This window comes from Acomys minous (genome assembly GCF_964271855.1).
Source record: "Acomys minous genome assembly, chromosome: 3".
In the NCBI taxonomy this organism is placed as follows: Eukaryota; Metazoa; Chordata; class Mammalia; order Rodentia; family Muridae; genus Acomys; species Acomys minous.
The window spans coordinates 104,121,794-104,145,918 of record NC_140485.1 but is presented as its reverse complement, the minus strand read 5'-3'; the positions used below and the strand labels follow the sequence as shown (position 1 = coordinate 104,145,918).

Below are 24,125 nucleotides of genomic sequence, written 5' to 3'. Positions count from 1 at the left end.
TGAACAAATAAAATAACACATTAGAGAAAAAAAGTACTTAAAAATAGTTGTATTTATATTCCACAATTTGCTCAAATACTGGTTTTCTTATAAACTTTCTACAGGATGTTTTTAAACAAATTCTTCACATTTCACGTTGACTATGTACTTACGGAACTTCAGGGAAATAGTTCTGTTTTTAATAGCTTAATCTGTTCTAATGGGATGGCACGTGGTCACAGGCAGTCCATGTGTGGTTCTAACATGACACTGAGTGAGTTTTCTGATGTGGACCATCCCTTTGAGGCTGAAGGTAATGTATCTGTTGAAAGAAGGGACTGTAGATTGGGGTTACTGCTCTCTGCATCTTCCAGTTTTTCTGTGTTATCTTCCCAGTTAATGTGGAATCTTGTGACTCTGGGATTAGATGCCAAAATATTCCTTTGAAGCTAGAAAGAGAAACATTGAAATGATAAGCCCTGGAGAGTTAGACTTCCATGTGCAACCTGGGTGGCTGTTAATCCCTTTAAGGACTGTATTCATATGCAGAGGCACCAGCAAGCCAAGCACTTGAACACAACTAGCAAGCAAGGACCACAACAGAAAATAGCAGAAGAACTATTAGCTTTCAGAAACGAGGGGGGGTGGGGGGGATCCATTGAGCTACATCTTTCACCCCCCCAAACAAGTACCAGCTTTTATATTCCTGTTTCCTAAAGGGATAATGGAGAGAAAGGTACTTCTGAACACCTGTTAGAAGAGAATGTTTTCATCAAGTATGTCCTTAGCCTGATGTATTTTCAGGCTGCAGATAATAGCTCAGTGCAGAAGTACTCTGCGTAAGTCCCTAGGTTCAATCCTAAGCAGAGAAATAAAATACAAAAGACTTGAACAATCTTCCTCAAACAGAACCTCAATTATTGGGATCCTAACAGTAACATATTAAAACTCACTTTTAGAAACAGTTTCTAGTTTCTTTTACTGCCATACAAAGGTTCTACAAAGAGTAACCCTGGCTCAACAGGAAGTCTCCACACAGTGAAAAGCATTCCGCCCTCACCAACAGAAAGGAGAACTCTGTAATCTATAGCAAGGCCAGGCAGATAAGAGCGCCAGTCAGTTTATTTACAAAGTCACCAGTAACTAAACCCCTTAACTGTTCCCAGTGGCAGATTCTAAAGACACTTTTTAAGATGACTGAATCAGGTTTTAATGTCTCAGAGTTTTAACTTGTTATCAGAAATATTTCCCCTTTAGCTTAACACTAAGTACAGCAGACAGCACAACATGCAGCTATCTTAGATATTAAAGTAAGCACAGATGGGCATGGTAACAACTGTAATCCTAAGACCGGGACATCGGAGGAAGAATGAAATCTAGTCAAGGCCAGCTTGGGCTACAGCAGAAAATCCTGTCTCAAAACCACCACAAAAGAAATGAACCACAAAACCACTTTAATCTTGTCACGACTTTGAGAAGAGTCATAGGCAAATAGAAGGCCTTCCATGTCCTCGAGACTAAAGTGAAATACCTAATGGCAAACAGAGAATGCTGTGCAGCTGCTATAAGCAAAGACCTGCTTTTTGCAGGAAGTGCCTCTGTTTTTCTAAACCATAAGGGGGGACTCAAGATACCCACCTAACATTGATTTCTGGGGAGCTAGGGTTGAGGTCATTTGTGCAAAAGGAACAGTGATTAGTTTGTTCAAACACTACAAAACTTCAGATCTGCTTTAAGGCCATGTTCATAGTATACAATGAGATAGCAACCCGTAAAAACTAAACAGTACAAGTAATTAAAAAGGAATAGTAAGAAAATTACCTTAGAAAAGTCTGGTTTTACTGGTGGATTTTCCCTTAATTCTGTTTCAGTATATTCATTATTTACATAGTAGCCAACTCTAATAAATTCTTGACCTCGGTAAGTGCAAGTAATTAGCACAACCGTTACCCCCACTGCGTCGGCATCTGGAATGAGCCCTGCATTCGGTGCATCAGCCTAGAATAATTTAGAAAGAAATAAAACAAGGCTGTTAGTGGCAGGTACAGTGAATGAGCGAGCTTCAATTACCTTGGCACTACTTGAAACCACATTAGTGGGGAAAATAATTTTATTAATTTATTTTTGGCTTTAGAGACAGAAGCCTGTTATATCACCCTGGCTGGCCTGTTACTGTTCAACCCAAGCCAGCCTCAAATTCATTTTGCTCTGGCTCCTGAGGGCTAGAGTTACAAGTGAACATCAACCACAGCCACCCAACAAATATTCTTTGGTGGGAATTAGTTTATACCTAGAAAATAAGGTTCACATAGTAGTACTGGGTACCCTCAGTACTTGGAAGCATGATTATAGCCAAAGAAAGAAATAATTCTGGTTTTACTGTGTGGTGATTAATTATATAATATTCATTATTAAATCCATTTTTTTTATAATCGAATCAATCATTGTATTGATCTTAACCTCTTGCAATCCTAATTTTCAGTCTCAAACTACTATGTAGCAAATTAGTTCCAGCGAGCCTATTGCAGTAGGTGTTTATTCTATCGGTTTCCCTCTTCTATCCGGGACCCTTAGGTGTCCCTCAGTAGTCATTATTATGTAAGCCGGACAGCAGAGGTCAGGGATGGAGCCCACCCAGCTCAATCCCCAGCACCGTAAGTAAGCAGTGACCGTGTAAACAGTAACTACAAATAACAATGGATCTTAAAAACTACAGAGCAAAGTTTGAAAAACTGAAAACCGTATTGTAATTAGTCATTTTTCTGGGTAATAAAGACAGTGTACTGTTTACATACACTGTGGAAATTCAGTGCAGGCAAAGACTGTTTAGGCAAATGACACCAAAGACCATGTTTTGAATCATGGTGAACCTTGAGGAATGAAGAAAGTGAAACAACAGAACTAGAAGAGACTGAAAATGCCAGAAAAAGCTGAGGTATTGTCCAGGACTTGACACTGACAAGTCAGAGTGACGGCTGAAGCATCCAAGTACAACCTGAAACAGCCATTCTGTGTGGAAAACAAATTCTAGCATGACTTTACTGTCTTCCAGTACCAGGGAATGCCCTTTGCATATGAAGTGCATGGAAACTTTTAAGACTATGTTTATTTTACACACATCACGTAGCTGACACTAAAGCCATAAACATTAACAGAGACTAAATATCTCTATCACCTTCAATTTCTCTTACCTGGTCACTCAGCACTTCATTTCTAATGGTTGAGTGTTCCTTCATCTATTATGCAGAATACTACTAACTAAGCTTTCTTTCTTTTTTTGTGATTAAGGACGAGTTTTATTTTCTTCCTTTCAAGTTTTATCTTCATTTTTAAAAATCATTCACATTACATCCCAATTTTAATTCCCTTGCTCTGAACTTCCTGTTCCCACCCTCCTTCCCTTTTTCATTCTATTCCTTTCCACATGACCTCTGACAGGTGGAATCTTCATCCCCCACCATCTGAGGGACTGTCAGGAGCTCCACAAGGAGACTATCAAGGCTGGCTAACTGAGCTTTCTAACTTGTCTCCTCAGTTCCAGCCTGTTGCTTATACTGCTATTTACATAGGCATCTGTCTATCCCATTGGCAGGTCTAAAACCTTAGATGCTTTAGCTCCTTCTCTAAGAGGCAAACATATTTAACATCATTTATAAGGCTCTTCACAACTTTGTAATTCTCCTGTGTGTGAGAGAGAGAGGTGTTCTGAGAGAGGAGAGAGGTATCCTCTGTGCCCCTTGGCTGTAAAGTTCTTTTCCCCACCCTATCCTAAATTTATCTCTGTATCTTCATCAAACCTATTTTCCAAGCAAAGTCTTTTCTAGTTCAAAAGGTAGCAGCTTCCCTTTTTATGTATTTATTTGACATAAATCTTCTAATATGTCTTAATAATCTAAATGCAGCTATGAAAATTTATTATTTTAGAATTTTCTCATTATTCAGTTCCCATTCTGATGGGTTATATGATTCCTTTGGACAGACAGCAAGCGTTGCAACATAGACTGTCTCCTGTAGAATATACCGTTTGTCCTACAAGTCTTATTCACCCCTGGGTTACTTTTAGAGTAGCCAAAAAGATTCTCACAAACCTGGAAATGGGTGAAGATGGGAAAGAGTTCAGTAATGTTCCTACCACCCAGCAAATCAGCTGTAGTTGTGTCTGTGTTTAAAAACATGTTTGTGAGAGGATTTAGCTTGAGCAAATTTGGGTCAAGAAATATGTACATCTCTCAGTCATTAAGGATGTAGTGTGGTGGTACACGCCTTTAATCCCAGCACTCAGAAGGCGGATTGCTATGAGTTCGAGGCCAGCCTGGTCTACAAAGCAAGTCCAGGACAGCCAAGGCTACACAGAGCAACCCTGTCTGAAAAAACAAAAACAAAAACAAAAACAAAAAAATGTAGAAGTGATGGGGATCACTTTTGTTGACCCCATCCAATACTGGGCAAATGTCTGGACATCTCCCTGCTAGTCTTAGACCCATTCCTAAGAAAGGCATAGTAACAGCAGACCAGGAAAACAGACAGCTGTCTCATAACACAAACAAGAACTGTACCTTAGTTTCTTCCTGCTAATAACTGTCAGAGTTTGAAAACTGCACAGACTAACACATGACCTAAATCACAAGACTTTGTCTGCTCTTTTTGCCAACATTTCACTGATACTGACAAAAAGCTACATACTGCTATGAGATTATCCTTGCAGCACTAAAAGCCAAAAGCTTCAAGGTAGTCTAAACATAAACACAAAAGATTTGCAAATACTAACTTCAAAACCATGACGTACAAGTTTTCACAGCAATACAAAGGGTATATATGACCGACTATACATTAAGCTGAGCTTCTTTTACTACGTCATGAATTAGCAGTACAGTATGTAGTCCCAGGCTTGTGGGTCCAAACAAATCCTGCCTCTTTATATAATGAGAAATAATAGTTTTAATTAATTACAGATGTAGCTAGTTCTGTCAGTAATTTGCTAATTGCCTTATTCCTTGTAACATTCTTAAGAGGTGGGTCATTAGTGAGGTCACATGTCTTCGTAAGCAGAGGCATCAGACCTGCCTGAGGCTGCAGTGCTTCCTTAGGCATTCTGTGTAGCTATGGCTTTCCCAAGGTTATGCGCGCACACACAACTCAGTTTATGGGACTTTTAATTAAAGTATTGCAGCCTTTAAATTACTGTAGTTGAGCCTTTCTTTGCCATTTGTTTATAGACACTAAATTATTTGGAGTTTCCTAATAGAAAATACTCAAGCCCAGATTCTCAGTTCTGTATTTAAAAGGCATCATCTCCTAACAGTTGCTCTTAAGCAACTCCTCACCCATTTCTAATGGGATTATTTCTACAAGACTTTTCATTGAAACTGTCCTGTCTGTGGAAAGAGAAATAAGGTCAGGCATAGGAAGAAAGAGATTTTTCTCCTGGATTATACCCGCAGTGAGTCTTGGTTAGGCAGAAATACGTCTAACAAAAATTAAGTTATTTAAAAGCTAGCTCATTACTCCTTGCGGTATTATAAATATCTCCCTCTAAGACCCATGGATAATTGAAAAAAAGTTACTAGTTTTATATAGCAATTTAACATAAAGTAGGAGAGAGAACAATCTTTCACGGAAGACAATGTCTGAAGCTTAGGCACAGATCTAAATACTGTCCGAGGTATCTGAGAGATAACGTACACTAAGAGACTGTCTACTGACAGGCTGTAACGGGGAATAGATCTGTCACACTCCTTTCATTCCAATGGCTCAAGTCACACATCTCTATCTGCTAACATATTTCTTAGCCTTGCAGTTACTGACTGTGCCAAAATGAGGCTGCTGCTACCACATCAGCAGATGCATAGTACTGACCAGTATGCCATTTGAATACATGTTTGGGGATGCTTTCACCTTGAAAGATTGTTCCGTAGCACAAAACCAAACTCAACCTTGTATGCCATGACACATACAGTTTATGGTGTAGTCTGTCTAGTTCCCGAAAGTAAATACTCTAGCATCCCTGAATTGACAGCAGACTAAAAGTGAGAGTAGATGAAGCAAAATTACTTAACACAGAAAGGATAAGGCTCTGAGATCATTTAGTCTATTAGAAACACATTTGGCATACACATATCAAGATTAACCTTACCTGAAATACAAACATATGCCTTCCTGCAGGAACGGGACCCACTAAAACAGAGTCTAAAACTTGATCGTATTCTTCACTTTCTGCAGAGCCAACATAGATAATTTTCCACTCCAAGTCTAGGGTTAAAAATTAAAAACATTATTTCATACCAGCAGTTATATTAACATGATAAAGTCTCTTTGTTGTCCACTTAACTGCTAAATGGCTTCTTATCCAGAAAAGTATAGAAATGTTCCTTACCAGAATTCATATTTCATGCCAATAACTTCTCCAAATTCTTTCATAAAGTGTGCCTCAGAAATAAAACATTAAGAAAAATTGAAGAAACACTAAAAGTTTGCCATAAGTACTCATAAAGCAAAATGGCATAGTAAGTACTCAGAGACCTCCTTCAGTACAGCACACCGGCAACAGTAATCCCACTGCCCAGCTGATTTACTGTGTAACCTCCCAGCCTTGCTGTGCACCATTTTTAACCTCACCACTATAGAAAAATCACTAGCAAACCTTCCATTGGGTTCAGAAGGAAGGATCTTCAACTCATCATCTGACATAAGCTTGGCAGTCCGTTACCTCATCATTCTTGCTGACTAGCACAATAACTGATGCCATTTGTTACTAACTTACAGTCACCGTTGATGTGTATTACCAACTGGATACAGTGGGGGTATTTCCTCATGTTCCTCCTTTCCGGCACATTCTTAAAACCGGAAGAGGAAACCAAGATCCTTACACCTCTTCATAGGGCAGAGTATTCCCATAGCATGTGAGCAGGGACACGACACACTCACTCACAGCAGAAGACTTGCCTTGTAATTCAACCTAGATTCCTTTAAGCACTCTTTTAGAAAACTTCTCTATGGAGAACTGAGGAGTGAAACCACTGCGTTTTGAAGGAGTCTGCTCTTTAAACACAGGAAGAAGATGACAGATAACCTCCTGCGGTGTGGTCTGTGCTTGGCTTCATTACAGCAAGACTGTACTAGGCACTCCCAAGGGGTTGTACTTCTGGTTCACACTGGAGAGTGTTAACTAGGCCTTTTTTGTGTAATTATGTAGGTATTTCCTAAATTTGTAAGAGAGTATTGGTACTCCTTTGTATTCATACTATATTGCAAACTAAAACTTTTTGACTGGCAACTTCCTTATTATTACTGTTTTAAAAGTCAGCAATTACTTCTTGACTCTTATGTCATGGCTCTACCAGAGACTACGGCTATCTGTATTGCCAGCTTTTGGTACATTTCCAGATTCAGGTTCCTGCATCTACGGAGCATAGAGAAGCTACCCTGTCCTGAGGTTGGCATGGGGAGCAATACAGCCAGATCATGTAACGTGTGACGCTCACCATTAAGGACTTTACAGTGAGCCGCACCATTGTTGTTGTTCTGGGAGTCAGACCTAGAGCTTAATTACCCTAGATACCCACTTTACCACGGAGCCCCAGCCCTACAGCCCTGGCTCTCAATCTTCCTAACGCTGCAGCCCTTTAACACAGTCCCTCAAGTTGTGCTGACCCCCAGCCACAAAGTTAGCTTTGTTGCTACTTCGTAACTGTAATTTTGATACTGTCATGAATCGTAATGTAAACATCTGTGTTTTCTAATGGTGTTTTGGGGGGTTGCGACCCAAGGTTTTGAGCAGAGAAGTGACAGGGATCCACCTTTCATCTAAAAGGGCCATTTTCACTGTGTTGTGTAGACTGTATGAGGGCAAGGGAACAGTTGAGAATGGCAGTCGTGCTGTGGGTGAGTTATGGTTGCCATGGAGGCGGCGTAAAGCACTTACATCCTACATTAAGTTTGGAAATGGAAGCAGCGGTAGCCGTGTGTGTGTGTGTGTGTGTGTGTGTGTCTAGAATAAAATGATCAGGAGTTAGTATTACACATGCCTGAGATGTCTATTAGATGTTTAAGTATAGACATACGTAAGTCAGGTTTTTAAAAAAGGAAATTTGGCAAAAATACATAGATAGGGGAAGGAGTGAGATTCCTGGGTAGCCTCAGCCAACACCAAAGTTGACAGGGCAGGAAGAGGAAGGATCAATAATACAGTTTAGGAAGCTTGTGGCCAACGAGGGAAGTGACCCAAATGAAGAAAGACATTTTTAAGGAGAAGGGTATACGAAACCCACTAGCTTACCTAAGGTGAATGCTTTATCATACAGATATAATTATTCAAGCACATACATACTGTGTATGTTATATAAACAAGAAAACTGAGACTTGGAGAAGCTCAGTAATCTCAAATTCACAGCTTACAGATCAGAATCAGAATTCAAGTTGGGTTGCTGGTACTCAAAAAAGCATTGGCTTTTTCCAAAAAACAAAAACAAAAAAGAAAGAAAAGAAAAGAAAAAAGGCTACTGGTACAACTTGCCCATTCTAGCTTTAGGTAATGGAATTAATGAAGATTAGAGGTTGGGTAAGGAGAGCTAGACAATCTAGCCTTACCAAGAAGACAGTGTAACTCGGGGAGCAGGCACACAGTGGGCCTTGATGTTAGGGTGTGCTTATTTATAAACTCAGTGTTCCTTTCCTTAATAAGGGCTGTGGCACTACAGGAGTTATGAGCTGAAGTTTATTTATTTATTTAAAAAGTTAACTTTTTCCATCCAACCATGGTAATCCCAGGCAGAAAGTATCTCTCCATGTGTGGTGGGAAGGATGTTACAAAGGAAAATTTAATTTAATTACACTTCTGGGAAGATCTGTGGTCTACTAGAAAAGTATAAAGCCTTTGCAATTAGAACAGGCCCAGACTTTTAAAGTATGAAGCCACAGGCTCAATTGTGATGGCACTGCAAATATTAAAGCCTAGAAATTGCAGACAGGCCAATCAAACTTGTATAGGCTTAGTAATCAAGCATGATAGCGCCCCTACTTAAAATCCCTCTTAAACACTGTAAGCATGTGGGGTAGATGGGAGTCGGGGTGGACACTGATGGGCAGGTCACAGGACAACTGGATAGAGTCAGTTCTGTCGGGACCATGTGGGTTCTGGTGATTCACAGACAGGTAGTGTAGGTAGAAAGTGGCTTCACTGTCCTTTAAATCCCACTTTTTAATGTGCTCTACTCCTACACAAAGGCCCTATAAAAGAAACAACCATGTTACCTTTAGAGCAAATGCAACTTACTGCTTCTTCTGAAGCACTGCTACAAGGCAACTTTTAAAGGAAAGTTAAACTGTTTCAAGACTACTGACAAGTATAAGAAATGGCAGCTAATCAGTGGGTTGGAGGTAGACACAAATTATAAACTCAAAATTCCCTTTATTTTATTTTGTAGTTTGATCTCAAGAACTTATTTAAAGAAAAAAAAAAGTCACAGTACAACAAAAGCATGGAACCTAGAAAAGAGCTTTTGCAGAGTAAGTCAACTCCATTTTCTTACTCCACACAGCCTCTAGATGGAGTACACAGGAATGGCACCTTTTTGAAAGATTCCTTTTGAGCTTTGGAATGACTCAGCTTAAAATATCCCAAAATAATGGTGCCCTGGTTTTGAAATGTTCTAGAGGAAGGCATGGTCTTGACATGAAAGATGCCACTGTTGTGAAAGGATGCCAGTTTAAAATGGAAGGCAGTTTGGTCTCTGGGTGGCTGGTTTCCGAACTATCCAGTGTAGTGACTCTGTAACAATATCCTGAATCACCTGTTCCCTGAACAAAGTTGACTCCTAAGATGGACGGTCATTTGAGATACCCCTGTAGTAGGAAGAACTTCTGATGCCTCCAACATTGCTGTTGAGTTAGAATAGATCCACTCATGTTTTTAATTATATTTGTTCATTTGTATATAAATTAAAAATCAAAGTGGGGTGTAGAAATGCTTTTACTAATATACCATTGGGAGAGTAACAATTTGGGTAATAAGCAAATCACCCTTACATTTACATCATCACAGCCTATTCGGAGGCTACTATATTCTAAATCTCAAGTCAATCTTCAAAATAGGTCCCACTCATTAACCGTATGTGCATTTATGCTTTATGTACGTACTAAAAACAACAAGAGGGGCACATTGTTAAAGTGATGGTTGTGGTTAGATAAAGGAATGGAGGAAAGAGTTGTGACTTTTTACAATTTTAAAAAGTGTATTGCGGTGGTTTGTATAATTAAAGTTAACATCCTATATAAAGTACACTGTAGAGGTTTGTTTTTTTTTAAGCCTTTTAAATGAAAAGAATTCTGTCATGATTAGGGTAATATTCCTAAAGGCATTTTGTCGAAATACTTCCAAGTCCCAAGATGTCCTCCTAGTTAACTAAAATTAACACTGATGAAGTTAAACTTTTTGTTTCAAATTCTGAAAATGAAGCACCAATTTTAATAAAATCTTTTTTTAAAAAGGCAATGAGAAGCTCACACTTTAGCTTTCTAAATTCTCTATATATTGCATTCTTTCGCATTTTTTAAAACCACGAATCGTACTTCAGAAAGAGCTTTGCCTTCTACTTCCTAGCCTACGTTTGTATTTTCTCCATCAGCCTGGACGTGGAGCTATTTTAATTGCATCTTCACACGTTCTGAAGAAAAAAGTCTTTCAGACTCTTTAGAAGCCAGAGATGAAGTGCCTGGAATTGGCTAAGCGCCTGCTCTTGCTCTCGGGTGGGATGGAACTTCCTAGCTCCTCACTGTTTGTCTGCGAGGTTTCCCGTCCCCGGGGAGAGGCGTCCACGCTGCTCCGGAGGCTGCGCGCAGCATCGCGGGCGCCCGCGGGGAGGACGGCGGCCCCGGGAGCCTGGCGCCCGCCTTCCGCGCTGGTTGGTGGAGGGAGCGGGAGAGCGGCGCGAGGACAGCCTCGGCGGGGCTCGGGCGGGAAGGCGCGGACCGACTCGCCCCTGGCGGCCCGCAGCAGACGCCGCGCCGCCCGGTAAGATGGCTCCGCTCCCCGCCGGGCCGCGGGGCCCTGGGGCCGCCGAGGCCGCACGACCCCCGCCGGGGCCGCCCAGCGCCGCCCGCCTCAGACAAAGCTGACAACATGGCTCCCTCCGCCCGGTAAGTTGATCGCAAGTTGCGGCGCGACCGGCGTCCCTCAACTTCAAGTTTCCCTCGCATGGCCGCCCTCCCGCCGCCCGCGGCCCACCCCGCGCGAGGCCGGGCCGGGAAACTTTAACGTCCGCCGCCGCAACTGACAGCCCGGCGCCACTCACCTTCAGACAGGTCCTCGATGCACTCGAAGGTGATCTCGAACTGGAACGGGTTGTAGAAAGGCGACGGGTTATCCAGCACCACTACATTGTTCACCTGAACCTTTGCCATATTTTGAAGAAAACACAAACAATGGGGCCGGGGCTGGCGGCAGCACAGAGTCCCGCGCGCGGCCGCTCGGAGAGCGCAGACCCCCGCCCCGGCGCGGCCCGACGTCGTGCAGCGGCGACTTGAGAAACTTTTTTTTTTTTTTTGCCCCCTTTTTATTTACACGGCAGCACTCCTCCACTGTGTTTTGCAGCTTTCCTATTTCACTAAACTACAGCCCATTCTGCTCCGGTAACTAGCAGCGTTGCCCGCGATTGGCTGCCCCGGAGCTCTGACCCTCCTCCTCCAGCGAGGGCCGCGGCGGCGAGCAAGATGGGCTCCCGCTCGCGGAAAGGACGGGAAACTTTCACTGCGGCTCCACCTGCTGGTGTGGACCAGGACAAAGGCGCAGAACAAAGTGAGTGGAATAGGGGCTGGGAGGCCCGCGCGGAGGCCGCCGCCGGCGGGGAGGGGGGAGGGGGAGCGACGGCGCAGGCCCCGCCCCGACCGGCGGGCTCGCGCCTCACGTCGGGCGTGGCCGCGGCGGGACGGAGGGGGCGGGCCCGGCGAGGGGGCGGGGCCCGGGGCAGTGGCGGGAGGGCGCGAGCTGGTCCGGCGTGTGCGAAGCGTGGGCCTCGGGGTTTTCGGTTTCTCAGCCTAAGCCTCTTCGCCGCTCCTGTCTCGGTGCCACGGCTGTGCGGGGTCTGCTGAAATTACCACATTAGAGGAGCTCTTTCCGCACTCGCCAGGCCCTGCTACCTGGGTTTCTTGTAATGGTTGGGATTAGGGAGAAGGAAGGTCTGGTTGCAATGGAAAGAAATTGCAGTTCTTAGACCCATGTGAGCTCGAAAGGAGCAAGCCATTTTGGAAGCCAAGTTCTTGGCAACTTACCAACATTTCGGCGCGGCGGGGCTGTTGAATGAATACAGAACGAAGGCAGGGTGATTTTTACACACAGCGAGAGAGACTGGAAAAATCTATGCCATCTTCAGGCTGCACCTTGGATTTCTTTCCGTTTCAAATCTGAAAAGACCGAGAGTGAAAGTAAGGGAGGGGGATAAAAGGATCAGTTAAAGCAAGGTTTCTGCCGATTTGGAAGAGCAGAGCAAAACATAAAAGAGGAGTAAATGCTAGTGTCAGAAGACTTAAGTCAGCAAATAACACATGTGTTAGTAATAGAGTATGAGAAAGCAGAAAATACAAAGGTATACCATAACATTTGGTCCTCAAGAAATCAACCATTCGTAAATTTAAATTTAAATTTTAAGCACCACAAATTCTGAGGAGCCTATAACGCCTGTGAAACCTCTTCACGGCTGCATTGAGGAAACGTTGCTTGTTTGTGCAACTTAGCTACTTTGGTGGGTGGAAAAACGGAAGCTTTTAACACCTTTGTGAATGTGAACTGTTTCTTTTTACTAAGTTGAAGTGTTACTCATAAACTATTTTATGAGTTTTTTTTTTTTTAAGGTTTCTCCCCTCCCCCATATAAATGAAACTATTAAACTTAAATTCGGAACGAAAATTGTTTCTTAGTACTAAACTGCAGGTGAAGTTTTGTCCGAGTTGGCAGAATTTTGATTAGTTATTTTTTGGACGTGTTGAGACTTGGGTGGGCTGATATTGATGAGATAGAAGTCTTTGAACGATGGGCTTTTAAAGTTAAAAGTTATTGGGACGAACAGGCCCGTCCACACTTAAGAAAATTCAGGTGGGGAGAGAACCACTTTTATTATCGGTACCCCAAGCAGGCAAATAAGGCCTACCAGTTTAATCACCGCTCTTTACGTCATCGGATACAAGTCACACCAGCACACCTTAGTCACAGTCCTGCATTACCATGGCTCTTATTAATTTTAGTCTTGCATGATATCAGCCAAGATAAAGAAAAAAAACCTATTGTATGCTGGAAGACAAGCTGAATTTATAAAATACAGTGACCATTTGAAGATTAAAGCAGGACTCCAATGAGGTTGACTTATGCAGTTATGGCAGGCAGCCTGGAGAGCCCAATGCTTTATGAAAATGATCTTACGTGTTTATTGAATGCATGTGCTGTTTGCCAGAGATGTGCTATAGTGAATTATAGGCAACTTGCTTCTGGTGTGCGTGTGTGTGTGTGTGACCAGGGACTAAAAAGATCCACCTGATTGTCAGTACTTTGGTTCATTTTCTTACAAGATTTTTTTTTCTTTTGTTGTTTGTTTAGAAAGTCACATATGGGCTGGAGAGGTGGCTCAGAGGTTAAGAGCACTGTCTGCTCTTCCAGAGGTCCTGAGTTCAATTCCTGGCAATCCCATGGTGGCTCACAACCATCTATAATGTGATCTGATGCCCTGTTCTGACATATAGGTGTACATGCAAATAGAGCATTCATATACATAAAAATAAAATAAACATTTACTAAATAAAGAGTCATATATAATAGCATTTGGAGGGGCCTTCTTTTTCCCTGGGACATCCAAGAGCTATCTTAAGGCCTCTATTTTGGCTCGTTAAATTTTTTTAAGAGAAACCTTTCTCCACTAGTTTCCTCACCGTGTGCAATACTTTTAGATTCCTAATCCCCTTTCCCCCTGCAGAACCCTTAGATTCACTGTGCTGTGTGTCTAAGTAAACTGTCAGACTTCAGGAAAAAGTACATAACAGCATCATGCCATCTCACAGGCAGAGCCTCGCCTAGTGACTCCCAGCAGAAAGCCATAGTACAACTCATGGGTCAGAATGCAGGGGTCGCACCTGAGGAGTAAAGACCGCAAATCACTACTCTCTACTTGATTTCATTTTTTTGAGGAAAGCTACCTGAAAGAGCGTTAGCTTTGGGGAATGAAAACTGTGAGCTTATTGTCTAGGGCTGTAGTTAGGGGCTGAACCGTGTTTCCCTCAAATTCCTATACCGAAGCCCCATCTAGTGCCTCAGACTGTGGCACTGGTTTAAATAGGTCCCAGAAAGGGGATTAAGCTACGTGGGCTATTGAGGATACCAGTCAGGGTGCATCTTACTTCAATCTTTTCACTTTAAAAAAAAAAAGTGCACTTGAAGAAACACTGCATGCTACATGCATAAAGGCATCTCGAGGAAAGAACAGGAAGGCAGCATTCACACTCAGGGACTGGCCTCTGAGGAAACAAAACAAGGCTTTCAGTCTTGGAGAAGTAGATTTCTGCTGCTTAGCTCACCTGTGGTACTTCGTTACCATAGCACTAAAACAGACTGTCGCACCTTTTATTCTCATAGCCAGTTAAGGTTGCGTGAGTGTTTCAACATGCTTAGTCCTAATGCTCATCAGTTAGCAAGCACCTTCTGAGCGACGAGATGCAGTAAGGAGGACGCTGTGGATCCACGCGCAGAGCGCTTCTCCAGGGGAAGAGTCTAGTGTGGAGCAAGTACCTTGACATTTGAATAGACAAGAGTGTTTCCATGGATCCAGAACTGCTCTCCAGAGGGCTTCTAAGACTCTGAAACATTTAGTTAAATTACTCGGAGACTAAGAAAAAGCAAGTTAAATTCACTAGGATTAAAAATGTGTTGAATGAAGTTTTCTTGTAACTGGGAATGAAGTGGAGTCTCAGTCCTGCCTGCTGCAAAGGTAAAATAGAAATGGTGGAGTAACTTCTTAAAAGGATACTGTTGGATACATGCGGTAAACCTAGAGCCCCTCTCCAGATCTAGCCAATGGACACCACATTCTCCACAGCTGTGTGGAGAGCAGGGACTGACTTGGACATGGACTCTGGTGCCCCCTATTTGACCAGTTCCCCTTGGTGGGGAGACTTGGTGACACTTGGAGGAAGAGTAAGCAGGTTACCAGGAAGAGATCAGATAGGCTGTGATCTTATAGTGGGGGACAAGGTCCCCTTCTGCCACAGACCTAGGGGAGGGGGATAGGATGAAAGAGGGAGAGAGAGGAAGATACAAGTGAGGGGACCATCTGAATGTAATCTGAATAAATTACTTAAATAAAAATAAAAATTTAAGTGAAAAAAAAAGGGGACACTATCCTGGTGGGGGAGCACCCACATGCATGAAGCTCCAAGGACGGGTTTGTGTAGTAGCTTCTTGAGGCCGTGTGTGTGGGTTCGGGGGGCGGAGCTCAGGCATGTGGAGAGGCTTTTCTTGCTGGGCCATATTGCAGACCCTGAACCTTGCTTCTGTTGCATCTTTTTTGTCTTATTTTACACAATCACTGTGTTGTCTTTGAACGTTATTTGCACTAAAGCTCGTGTAAGTGTGGCTTCTGCTTGCTGGTTTGTTTCTGCTGTTGTTTTGCAGTGCTACAAACTGAGTCCAGGTCCTCACACATGATAAGCAAGTTGTATCCCAGCCAGGCCTACGGAGCTGTGGTCTTTGTTAGCTTAAAGGCTCCATGTTCTTACAGTGACCATGGCAAAGTTTAGTGACAAAATTTAGTTTTAAACACCATTTCCATGTAAAAATGTAGAATATGCAGATTTGCTGAGTTTTCAGATATTTCTAACAAATCTCAATGGTTTTAATTTATTGCATTTATACAGAGAGCATTTACTATGTTAAATGTCTGTGCTGAGCTCTAACATAAAGATAAAATAGAGAAAGCAGATAAAGTCCTTATGGCCCAGTAGCGAAGGTAGCTTGTGTGATCAAAAAGTACGATGAAAGAGAGAGATTTAGGTTCTGTTTTAATCAGTGACATTAAAATGAGCAAAAGAAATATTCTTTACTCTTGTAAAGAGTGTTTAAACAGCAGACACTGTGAGCAACCCAGTACCCTAGAAAATGGTTAGGAGGGTAACCAGGACAGCAGCTAAGGGCTGCTACTTAGGAGCCGACTACGATAAGTGCTGTCATACTTACCCCTGTCTTCACCACAGCGGGTAAAATATAAAGTGCTCTTTATGTGCAGAAAAATAAAGACATAAAATTAAGGGGAAGGGAGGGGGCTAAGCAGGCTGGCATTGTGTTAATGACTTCATTAATGAATCCCTAAAGAACAAAAGTCTGTAAATGCGATGGCCAAGGTGGGTGCTGGGGACTGGGCATGTTCCGGCCAAACTGAGAGACTCTCCCAATGGAGGTCTTTCAGTCAGCGAGCCTATTTTGAAAAGACAGCCTGGAAAGTGGGGGAGGGTAGAGCCACACTTCATACCCTGCGTCCTCATCTATTTTAGAGTTGATGCCAAAGTAGGAAGCCCATTTCCTGCTTTTTCTTGGGTTTGACTTAAAGGTAATTATCTTTTTTTCTTTTTCTTTTTCTTTTCTTTTCTTTTTTTTTTTTTTGAGGGGGGGAGGATATGTGTGTGTTCATACAACATGGTACATATATGGGAGGTAAAAGGACAACCAGAACCGGCTCTCTCTCCTTTCAGCCTGGCTTCTGGGGATCAGTTCTAGGTGGTCAGGCTTGCATGCCCAGCCCTTTGCCCAGTGAGCCCTCTTGCCAGCCCTTTGAATGTCATAATGTTTCCATGTTTTAAATAGAGTGTACCTTTTTCTCATTATGTGCTCCATAGCATTAATAAATGTTTTACAATTTGATACTATGGCTATCTACAAGTCCGTTCAAAACTTCTTAAAGATTCCTCCTATATAGCTCTGATACCTGTTTGTAGTTGAACCACTGTGAAAACCCTTAGATAGCTACAAATTAAAGGATTCTGCTTTGTAAAACAGCATTGTTTGGTGAATGTTGAAATTTGTTTCATTGTTACTACATTGCTTTAACCAGTGTATTAGTGGAGTTGTCTAAAATTTGTTCTGTTTCTTCTAAGTTCTTTTTTGGTTTTTTGAGATAGGGTTCCTCTGTGTAGCCTTGGCTGTCCTGGAACTCATTCTGTAGACCAGGCTGGCCTTGAACTCACAGAGATCCGCCTGCCTCTGCCTCCATAGTGCTGGGATTAAGGGTGTGGGACACCACCACCCAGTTTATTTCTAATTTCTTCATCCTCTTTTAAATCAGGTCCTTCTAACCCCTTGAACTCAGTCTTGCTTACAGCATGTCTTCTTCCATTATATTTCTTTACCTCTCCAACACCTCACAGTTTTCCTCTTTACCTTATACTGGAGTGCTGTGGGGACGTGGTGAATAGAGAATCAGATCTTTAAAACATCTCTGGGCTAGACCACTGCTTGTACAAAGTCACTGCTAACCAAAGCAGCTTTTTCTAATTGGTTGCTATAGAGACAAATGACATTAAATGGAGTCACATTTGCCAGAGACTAAAGCAAGTAGGCTTTGTAAGGCTTATGCATGTTTGTGGCCCTTTAGAGATGGAAGCTAGGAAGGTTATGAAGGATACAGATTTCACAAATGAACTAATGAGTAATTAATTGGCAGAGGCTGCCCCTTAGGTATGAGTACACAGCATTTTATATTATGTATAGCTTAACTGAAATATAAATTGTAGTGCATTCTCTCATTGACATGTCTAATTCAATAGCTTTTTAAGGATATTCAGCATCATGCTTTCATCACCACAATTTTAGAGTACTTCATCCTCTCCAGCAGGTGCTTTTAGGCCTTCCACGATACTTTACACCTGTAATCCCCACAGTCAGAAGGCTGAGACAGATAACCGCTAGCTCAAGTGTAGCCTGGGCTACAAAGTAACATCTTGATACAAAATAGCAAAAACAGCGGGGCAGAAGGGAGTCCAATGCCACCCAGGTCTACATAGACAGTTCAGGGCAGACCAAGGCTGCACCGTAAGCCCTGTCTTAAAAAATGTTTACATATCTCTGTGTGTGCATGCACTATATGTGAATATATACTTTAAGGTCTTCAACTATCACTCCCAGTATTGCATTTTATAGACTTGTCTATTATGACCAACATCTTTCAAACATGTCTTTGATATTTTCATCCATGGGATAGCATTTATTCATACTTAATTTGCTTTTGCTACCCAATAATGTTGTACTTTATGGATATCCATTGTCAGTAGATAACATTTGAGTTGCTTCTGCTTTTGTATATTATTTATAATATTGCTAGTAATATTTGTATGCAGAGTTTTTACATATGTCTGTTTTCACTTCTTTACATTTACTCTTAGGGATGTATAGTAATTTCTTTTGAGGAGCCACCAGATTGTTTCTAAAAATAACTGCACCATTTTTCAGTCCTATTAGACACGAGTGTCCCAATTTCTCATTACATCTACACTTGTTATCTTGTGTTTTTTGAGGGGTCTGGAGAGAAGGCTCAGCAGTTAGGAGTGCTGACTGCTCTTCCAGAGGCCTAAGTTCAGTTCCCAGCTTCCTCATGACAGCTCACAACCCTCTATAACTCCAGTCCCAGGAGTACAACTGAACTCTTCTCAGGCCTCCATAAACAGCAGGCACAAGTGTGGTGCACAGCATACATGCAGGTAGAACTCTCATTAATTATAAAAATTCTAAAATATGGTTTTGATTATAGCATGGTGATACATAAAGTCTGTTCATTGGGATGTATTTCTGCAGCAGCTAAAGCTGGTAACTTCCATTTACATGTTGGACATTTGTTTATCTTGTGGGGAGGCCATCTTCAGAACTTTTCCCATTTTTAGTTGGCTCGTTTATTGTCTTTAGTTTGGAGCTATGCACTTTACATAATCCAAGTCAAGTCTTCTCAGTGCATGGATTTGATTAATTTCTGTAGGATTTTTTGTTGTTGATATCTTTTCCAGAATAAAAAGTGTGTGTGTGTGTTTGTGTGTGTGTGTGTGTGTGTGTGTGTGTGTGTGTGTGTAAACTGTTTTATCTAATTTTATTTATTTATTTTTTTGGCTTGTGTTTGTAATTTCTCAAAACCATTACCTAGCCCAAGGTGAAAAATTTACAATAGAATTTTGTTTTGTTTTATTTCCTACTTGTTGTAAGGAACAGTATCCACTCAGAACACCCCAGGACCAAGTTCTCAGCACAGAAGATGCATTTGCTTCAGAGGGACAAAGGGCGGGGAATAAGAGACAATGACAGGAGGAAGAGGACAAAGGGAGAAGGAAAAGTGACAAGGGATATTTGCCATGAGGAACTGCCTCTGGATAGAGAGGAGACAGACATAGCACATAGGAAATTTACAAAAGTCAAAGGAAATGTTACAATGAGGTGTTTAGTTTTAATTGGGCATATTAATTATGTGAGCAAAAGGGGGTTTTGGTAGTTGGGCCTTTGTAGTCAGCCTCAGGAGGAGAAAGTGGCCAAATAAGGGGCTAGCTCTTGGGGGCTAGCTTTAGGCGTATAGTCTAAGGGTCTTCAGCAAGGCGGAGAAAATGCAGGAAAAGGACAAGGCCTGCAGAGCCATGTCTGTCATGCCTGAGCTGGCCAGAGTCCCTTTACTTGTGATGTATTGTATTTCTAGCACTTTACAATTTCGTCTCTGATTTCAGTTTGAATGATTTTTGTATATAATATGAAGCATGGAATCCAAAATCATATGTTTTGCAAGGGAGTGTCCAGTATTCAGGAGCATCTGTTGAAAACTTTTCCCTAGTCAGTTGGCTTAGAATATTTTTTTCTTTTAAGATTTTCATTTGTGAGTATGTGTCATGTGTGTGCACATGGAGGGCAGAGAAGGCTTCCAGATGCTCTGCAGCTGGAACTGCAGGCAGTTGTGAGGCGCCTCGTGTTGATGGCGGAGCCAAACTCAGCTGTTCTGGAAAACCAGCGAGCACTCTTAAACATAGAGGTGTCTCTTTAGCCCCATTAGTTTAGACTTTCTTATAAAAAAACAGTCTTGCTATAAATGTAAAGGTTCCTTTAGGGATAGTTCACTGCCCACTCGTTGCCACATTGCACTGATTCCTGTAACCTCCAGGCAGTCTTCAAGTGAGGAAATGTGAGTCTTTCAACTTGTCCTCTAATTTTCAAGATTAACTATTTGGGATTCTTAAATTTCCACATGGATTTTAAGTATATATTGACAATAGTGTACAGAAGCCACTTTCAATATAGATAAAGATTGAGTTAAACAAACAATTTTTTAAAATTAAAAAAAAATTAGATTATGTATGTTTATCTGTGTGGTTTTGTACATGTGGGAACAGACACCCACAGGGGCCAGAGGTGTCGAGTTTGCTGGAACTGAAGTTGCAAGTGGTTGTAAGCTGCCTGATGTGGTTGCCAGAGGTAAACTCAGATCCTTCTAAAAAACATTGTGTACTCTAACCCCGGAGTCATCTCTGCAGCACCACCTCTGAGGAGTATTACCGTTGTAACAACATTGCCTTCAGTCAGCAAACGCCGGTATCTTCCTCTGTCCCATGCCTTCTGACTTCTCCAGCAATCCTTTTAGACTTTGCAGTCTTAAGGTCTGTCCTGTCTTAATGGATTCATTCCTGTTTTTTTGAGGCTATAATATTTTCTGAATTTGAATGATACAAGGAGAGTGTCTGCCCTTACCATTTCTTACTTAATTTGAATTTTTTCATATAATATGTTTAGGTCCTATTTTGCCATCCCCCACCTCCTTCCAGAGCTTTCCTACCTCACTACCTACACAGCTTCCTGTGCTCTTGCTCTCCCCTGCCTCCTCCCACTCTCTCAAACACAAAACTAAAAAACAAACAAAAAAACAACAAAACAACAAGAGCAAAAATATGGAAATGAAACAAAAAATACCCTAAAAACATGGACTCCAGTGTGTGTTGGCCAACCACTCCTGAGCATAGGGCTGCCCTGGAGGGTGGTTCCTAGACCCAGTGACATCCCTGGGAGAAAGTTGATTTTCCATTTGCCAGCACGTATATATTGCAAATAGCTTCTTGCTGAGGAGTGGGACTTTAGAATCTACTTCCTTTCTCAGTGCTAGAATGTTGTGTGGGTTAAGCCTGTGCAGGGCTTCTGTGTGTTGTCACAGCCCCTGTGGGTTTATATATGCATCAATCCTGTTACGTCTAGAGGATATTATTCCCTTGAAGTCATCTACTGCCTCTGGTTCCTACAGTCTTTCTGCCTCCTCTTCCACATAGATCCCAAAGCCTTGAGGGGAGAAGTGTAACAAAGACGGGGTGCTCCCAAGTCTCTGCGCGCTGTCCAGTTGTGGGCCTCTCGTTAGTTATCATCTACTGCAGGAAGAAGCTTCTCTGATGAGGACTGAGCGATGCACTAGCAGTATGGTATCAGAGGTCATCTTATTATGATATTCATTTGGCAGAATAACAGTGTTAGACCTTCCACAGCACGTCCACTAGCAATGTTCCCCTTTCAAAAACTTGCTGCCAGCCTGTGCTGTCATTTGTTTTATTCATCTTGGCCATTCTGACTGCTGTAAAATGAAATCTCAAAGTAGTTTTGATTTGCATTTTTCTGGTGGCTAAGGTTGTTGAACATTTTAAAAGGTGTTTCTCGGCCATTCATGTTTCATCTTTGGAGAAAACAATTTAATTCTAGACCCAAATTTTTATTTTCTTGAGGATTTTTTGGTTCTGTGTATGTTCTAGATATAGACCCTCAATACTTGGTAGAGATTTCTCTAATCATGGTGTCCTTTACTCTACAGAAGTGTTTTAATTCCACAAAGTCACACATACTGATTGTTGATACTAATGCCTTTGCTGTTGGTGACCTGTTCAGAACGTCATTTCTTGTGCCAGTGAGTTCAAAGCTATTCCTCACCTTGTCTTTTAGTCATATTTTGAGGTCCTTGATCTGTTTGGACTTGGATTTTGTGCAAGTGATAGATACAGATCCACTTATATTCTTCTACATGAAGCTGTCTAGTATAACCAGCACCATTTGTTGAAGATGCTGTCTTTTCAACAGTGTATATTTTTGGCTCCTTTGTGAAAATTAGGTGTGAAATTCTGCCTGGATTTTCTACTGTATACCATTGATTGACCAATGTGTCTATTTGAATGCCAGTACTGTGCTGTCTTTAGTATAGTACCTTTGTGTACAGCTTGAAATTTGGGATGGTGATAGCTGCAGCAGTCCTTTTATTATTCAGGATTGTTTTAGCTATCGTGTGTGTGTGTGTGTGTGTGTGTGTGTGTGTGTGTGTGTGTGTGTGTGTCTGTGTCTCTGTGTGTGTGTCTGTGTGTGTGTGTATCTCCATATGAAGTTGAATATTGTCTTTTCAACTTCTGTGAAGAATTGTGTTAGCGTTTTGATGAGTATTGCATTGGATCTGTAGAATGCTTTTGTAGAATGGCCATCTTCACTATTAATTCTATTGATCCATGAGATAGAAAATCTTTGCATTTTCTGGATATCTTCTTCAATTTGTTTCTTCAAAGACTTGAAGATTTTAATCATACAAGTCTTTCACTTGCTTTGTTAGAGCTACTTTAAGATATTTTATATTATTTGAGGCTATTTTGGGTTGTGAACCCAGCCTTTAACAGCTGAGCCATCTCTCCAGCCCATTTGACGCCTGTTTTAAAGGTGTTGTTTCCTTCATTTCCTTCTCAGGTGATATATTAAAATTTCAAAAGAAATTTATTTTGTATTTTACATTTGTAGTTGCTTGTCACTTGTATATTAGAGGGCTACTGATGTTGTGAGTTAATTTTATATCCAGCTACTTTGATGAAAATGTTTATCAGCTGTAGGCGTTTCCCAGTGAATTTTTTGTATAGGGGGATCACTATGTATACTATCACATCATCTGCAAATAAAGATACGTTGACTTCTTTCCAGTTGGTAGCCCCTTGATCTTCAGTTGTCTTACCGCTCTAGCTAAAAGCTCAAGTACTATACTGAATAGGTATGAAGGGAGTGGATAACCTTGTATTATCCCTAATTTTAGGGGAAATGCTTTGAGTTTCTCTCCATTTACTTTGATGTTGGCTATGGGCCTGTGTAAACTATCTTTATTATATTTAGATATGTCACTTGTATCACTAATCTCTCCAGGACTTTTATCATGAAGTGCTGTTAATTTTGTCACAAGCCTTTTCTGCATCTAATAAGATGATCGTTTTCTTTTTTATTTCAGTTGGTTTGAATATTTTTGTTCTAGAGCCTTCAGATGTGCTGTGAAGTTTCTAGTATGAGAGCTCTGCAGGTTTGTTGTTGCGTTTTTTAAGTGTGGGCATTTAGTGAACTTTCCTCTTAGCAATGCTTTTATGGTGGCTTATAAGTTTGGGTATGTTGTATAATCATTTTCATTGAATTCTAGAAAGTCTTTAATTTCTTTCTTAATTTATTTCTGTCTTGACCCATTTTTTCATTCAGTAGAGAGTTGTTCAGTTTCCATTAGTTTATAGGCTTACTGTTGTTTCTGTTGAAGTCCAGCTTTAATCCATGGCAATCTGATAAGAGGTAGGGGAGTATTTCAGGTTTTTTGTGTCTCTTGAGGCTTGCTTTGTATCTGATATGTGGTCAGTTTTAGAGAAAGTTCCATGAGGTGCAGAGAAGGTATATTCTTTTGTAATTGGGTGAAACATTCTGTAAATATGTTAGGTCCATCTGGTTTATAACATCTATTAGCTCCAGTATTTCTCTGTTTACTTTATGTCTGGATGGCTTGTCCATTGATGAGAATAGGGTATTGAAGTCTACCACTGTTACTGTGTGAAGATCAGTATGTGGTATAAGCTGTAGTAGTGTTTCTTTCCCAAGTTTGGGTGCCCTTGTATTTGGGGCAGAGAGGTTAAGATTTGAAATGTCATTTTGGTGAATTTTTCCTTTGATTAATATGTAGTGTCCTTACCTATCTCGTGTGTGTGTGTGTGTGTGTGTGTGTGTGTGTGTGTGTGTGTGTTTCCCTTCTTTTTATTGTGTTGGTTTAAGATTTATTATTCCCTGTGTTTTCATAGTACTTGTTAACCTCTTTAGGTTGGAATTTTTCTTCTACCACCTTCTGTAGACC

At 41.4% G+C, this 24,125-nt stretch overlaps 2 protein-coding genes across 5 annotated transcripts in view; one reads left to right on the top strand and one right to left on the bottom strand.

The window, feature by feature from the left end:
• The window catches only part of MCM9 (minichromosome maintenance 9 homologous recombination repair factor), a 77,045-nt gene that overhangs the window by 18,188 nt on the left and 34,732 nt on the right, over nucleotides 1–24,125 (top strand). Inside the window, exon 8 of one of the 4 annotated variants that reach the window (XM_084777319.1) lies at nucleotides 9,402–10,648. The exons of the other annotated variants lie outside the window; for them this stretch is intronic. Coding sequence (XP_084633445.1) covers nucleotides 9,402–9,406 — 5 coding nt within the window. The 3' untranslated portion in view covers nucleotides 9,407–10,648. Of the gene's footprint in view, nucleotides 1–9,401; nucleotides 10,649–24,125 lie in introns of those variants that run through there. 4 annotated transcript variants of the gene reach the window in all.
• On the bottom strand, nucleotides 35–11,672 carry ASF1A (anti-silencing function 1A histone chaperone). Its single transcript, XM_084777338.1, has 4 exons — nucleotides 11,268–11,672; nucleotides 6,113–6,228; nucleotides 1,801–1,977; nucleotides 35–428 (listed from the first exon to the last, which is right to left on the bottom strand). Exons 1-4 carry the CDS (start codon nucleotides 11,374–11,376, stop codon nucleotides 216–218), a joined length of 615 nt encoding a protein of 204 aa, XP_084633464.1. The 5' UTR covers nucleotides 11,377–11,672; the 3' UTR covers nucleotides 35–215.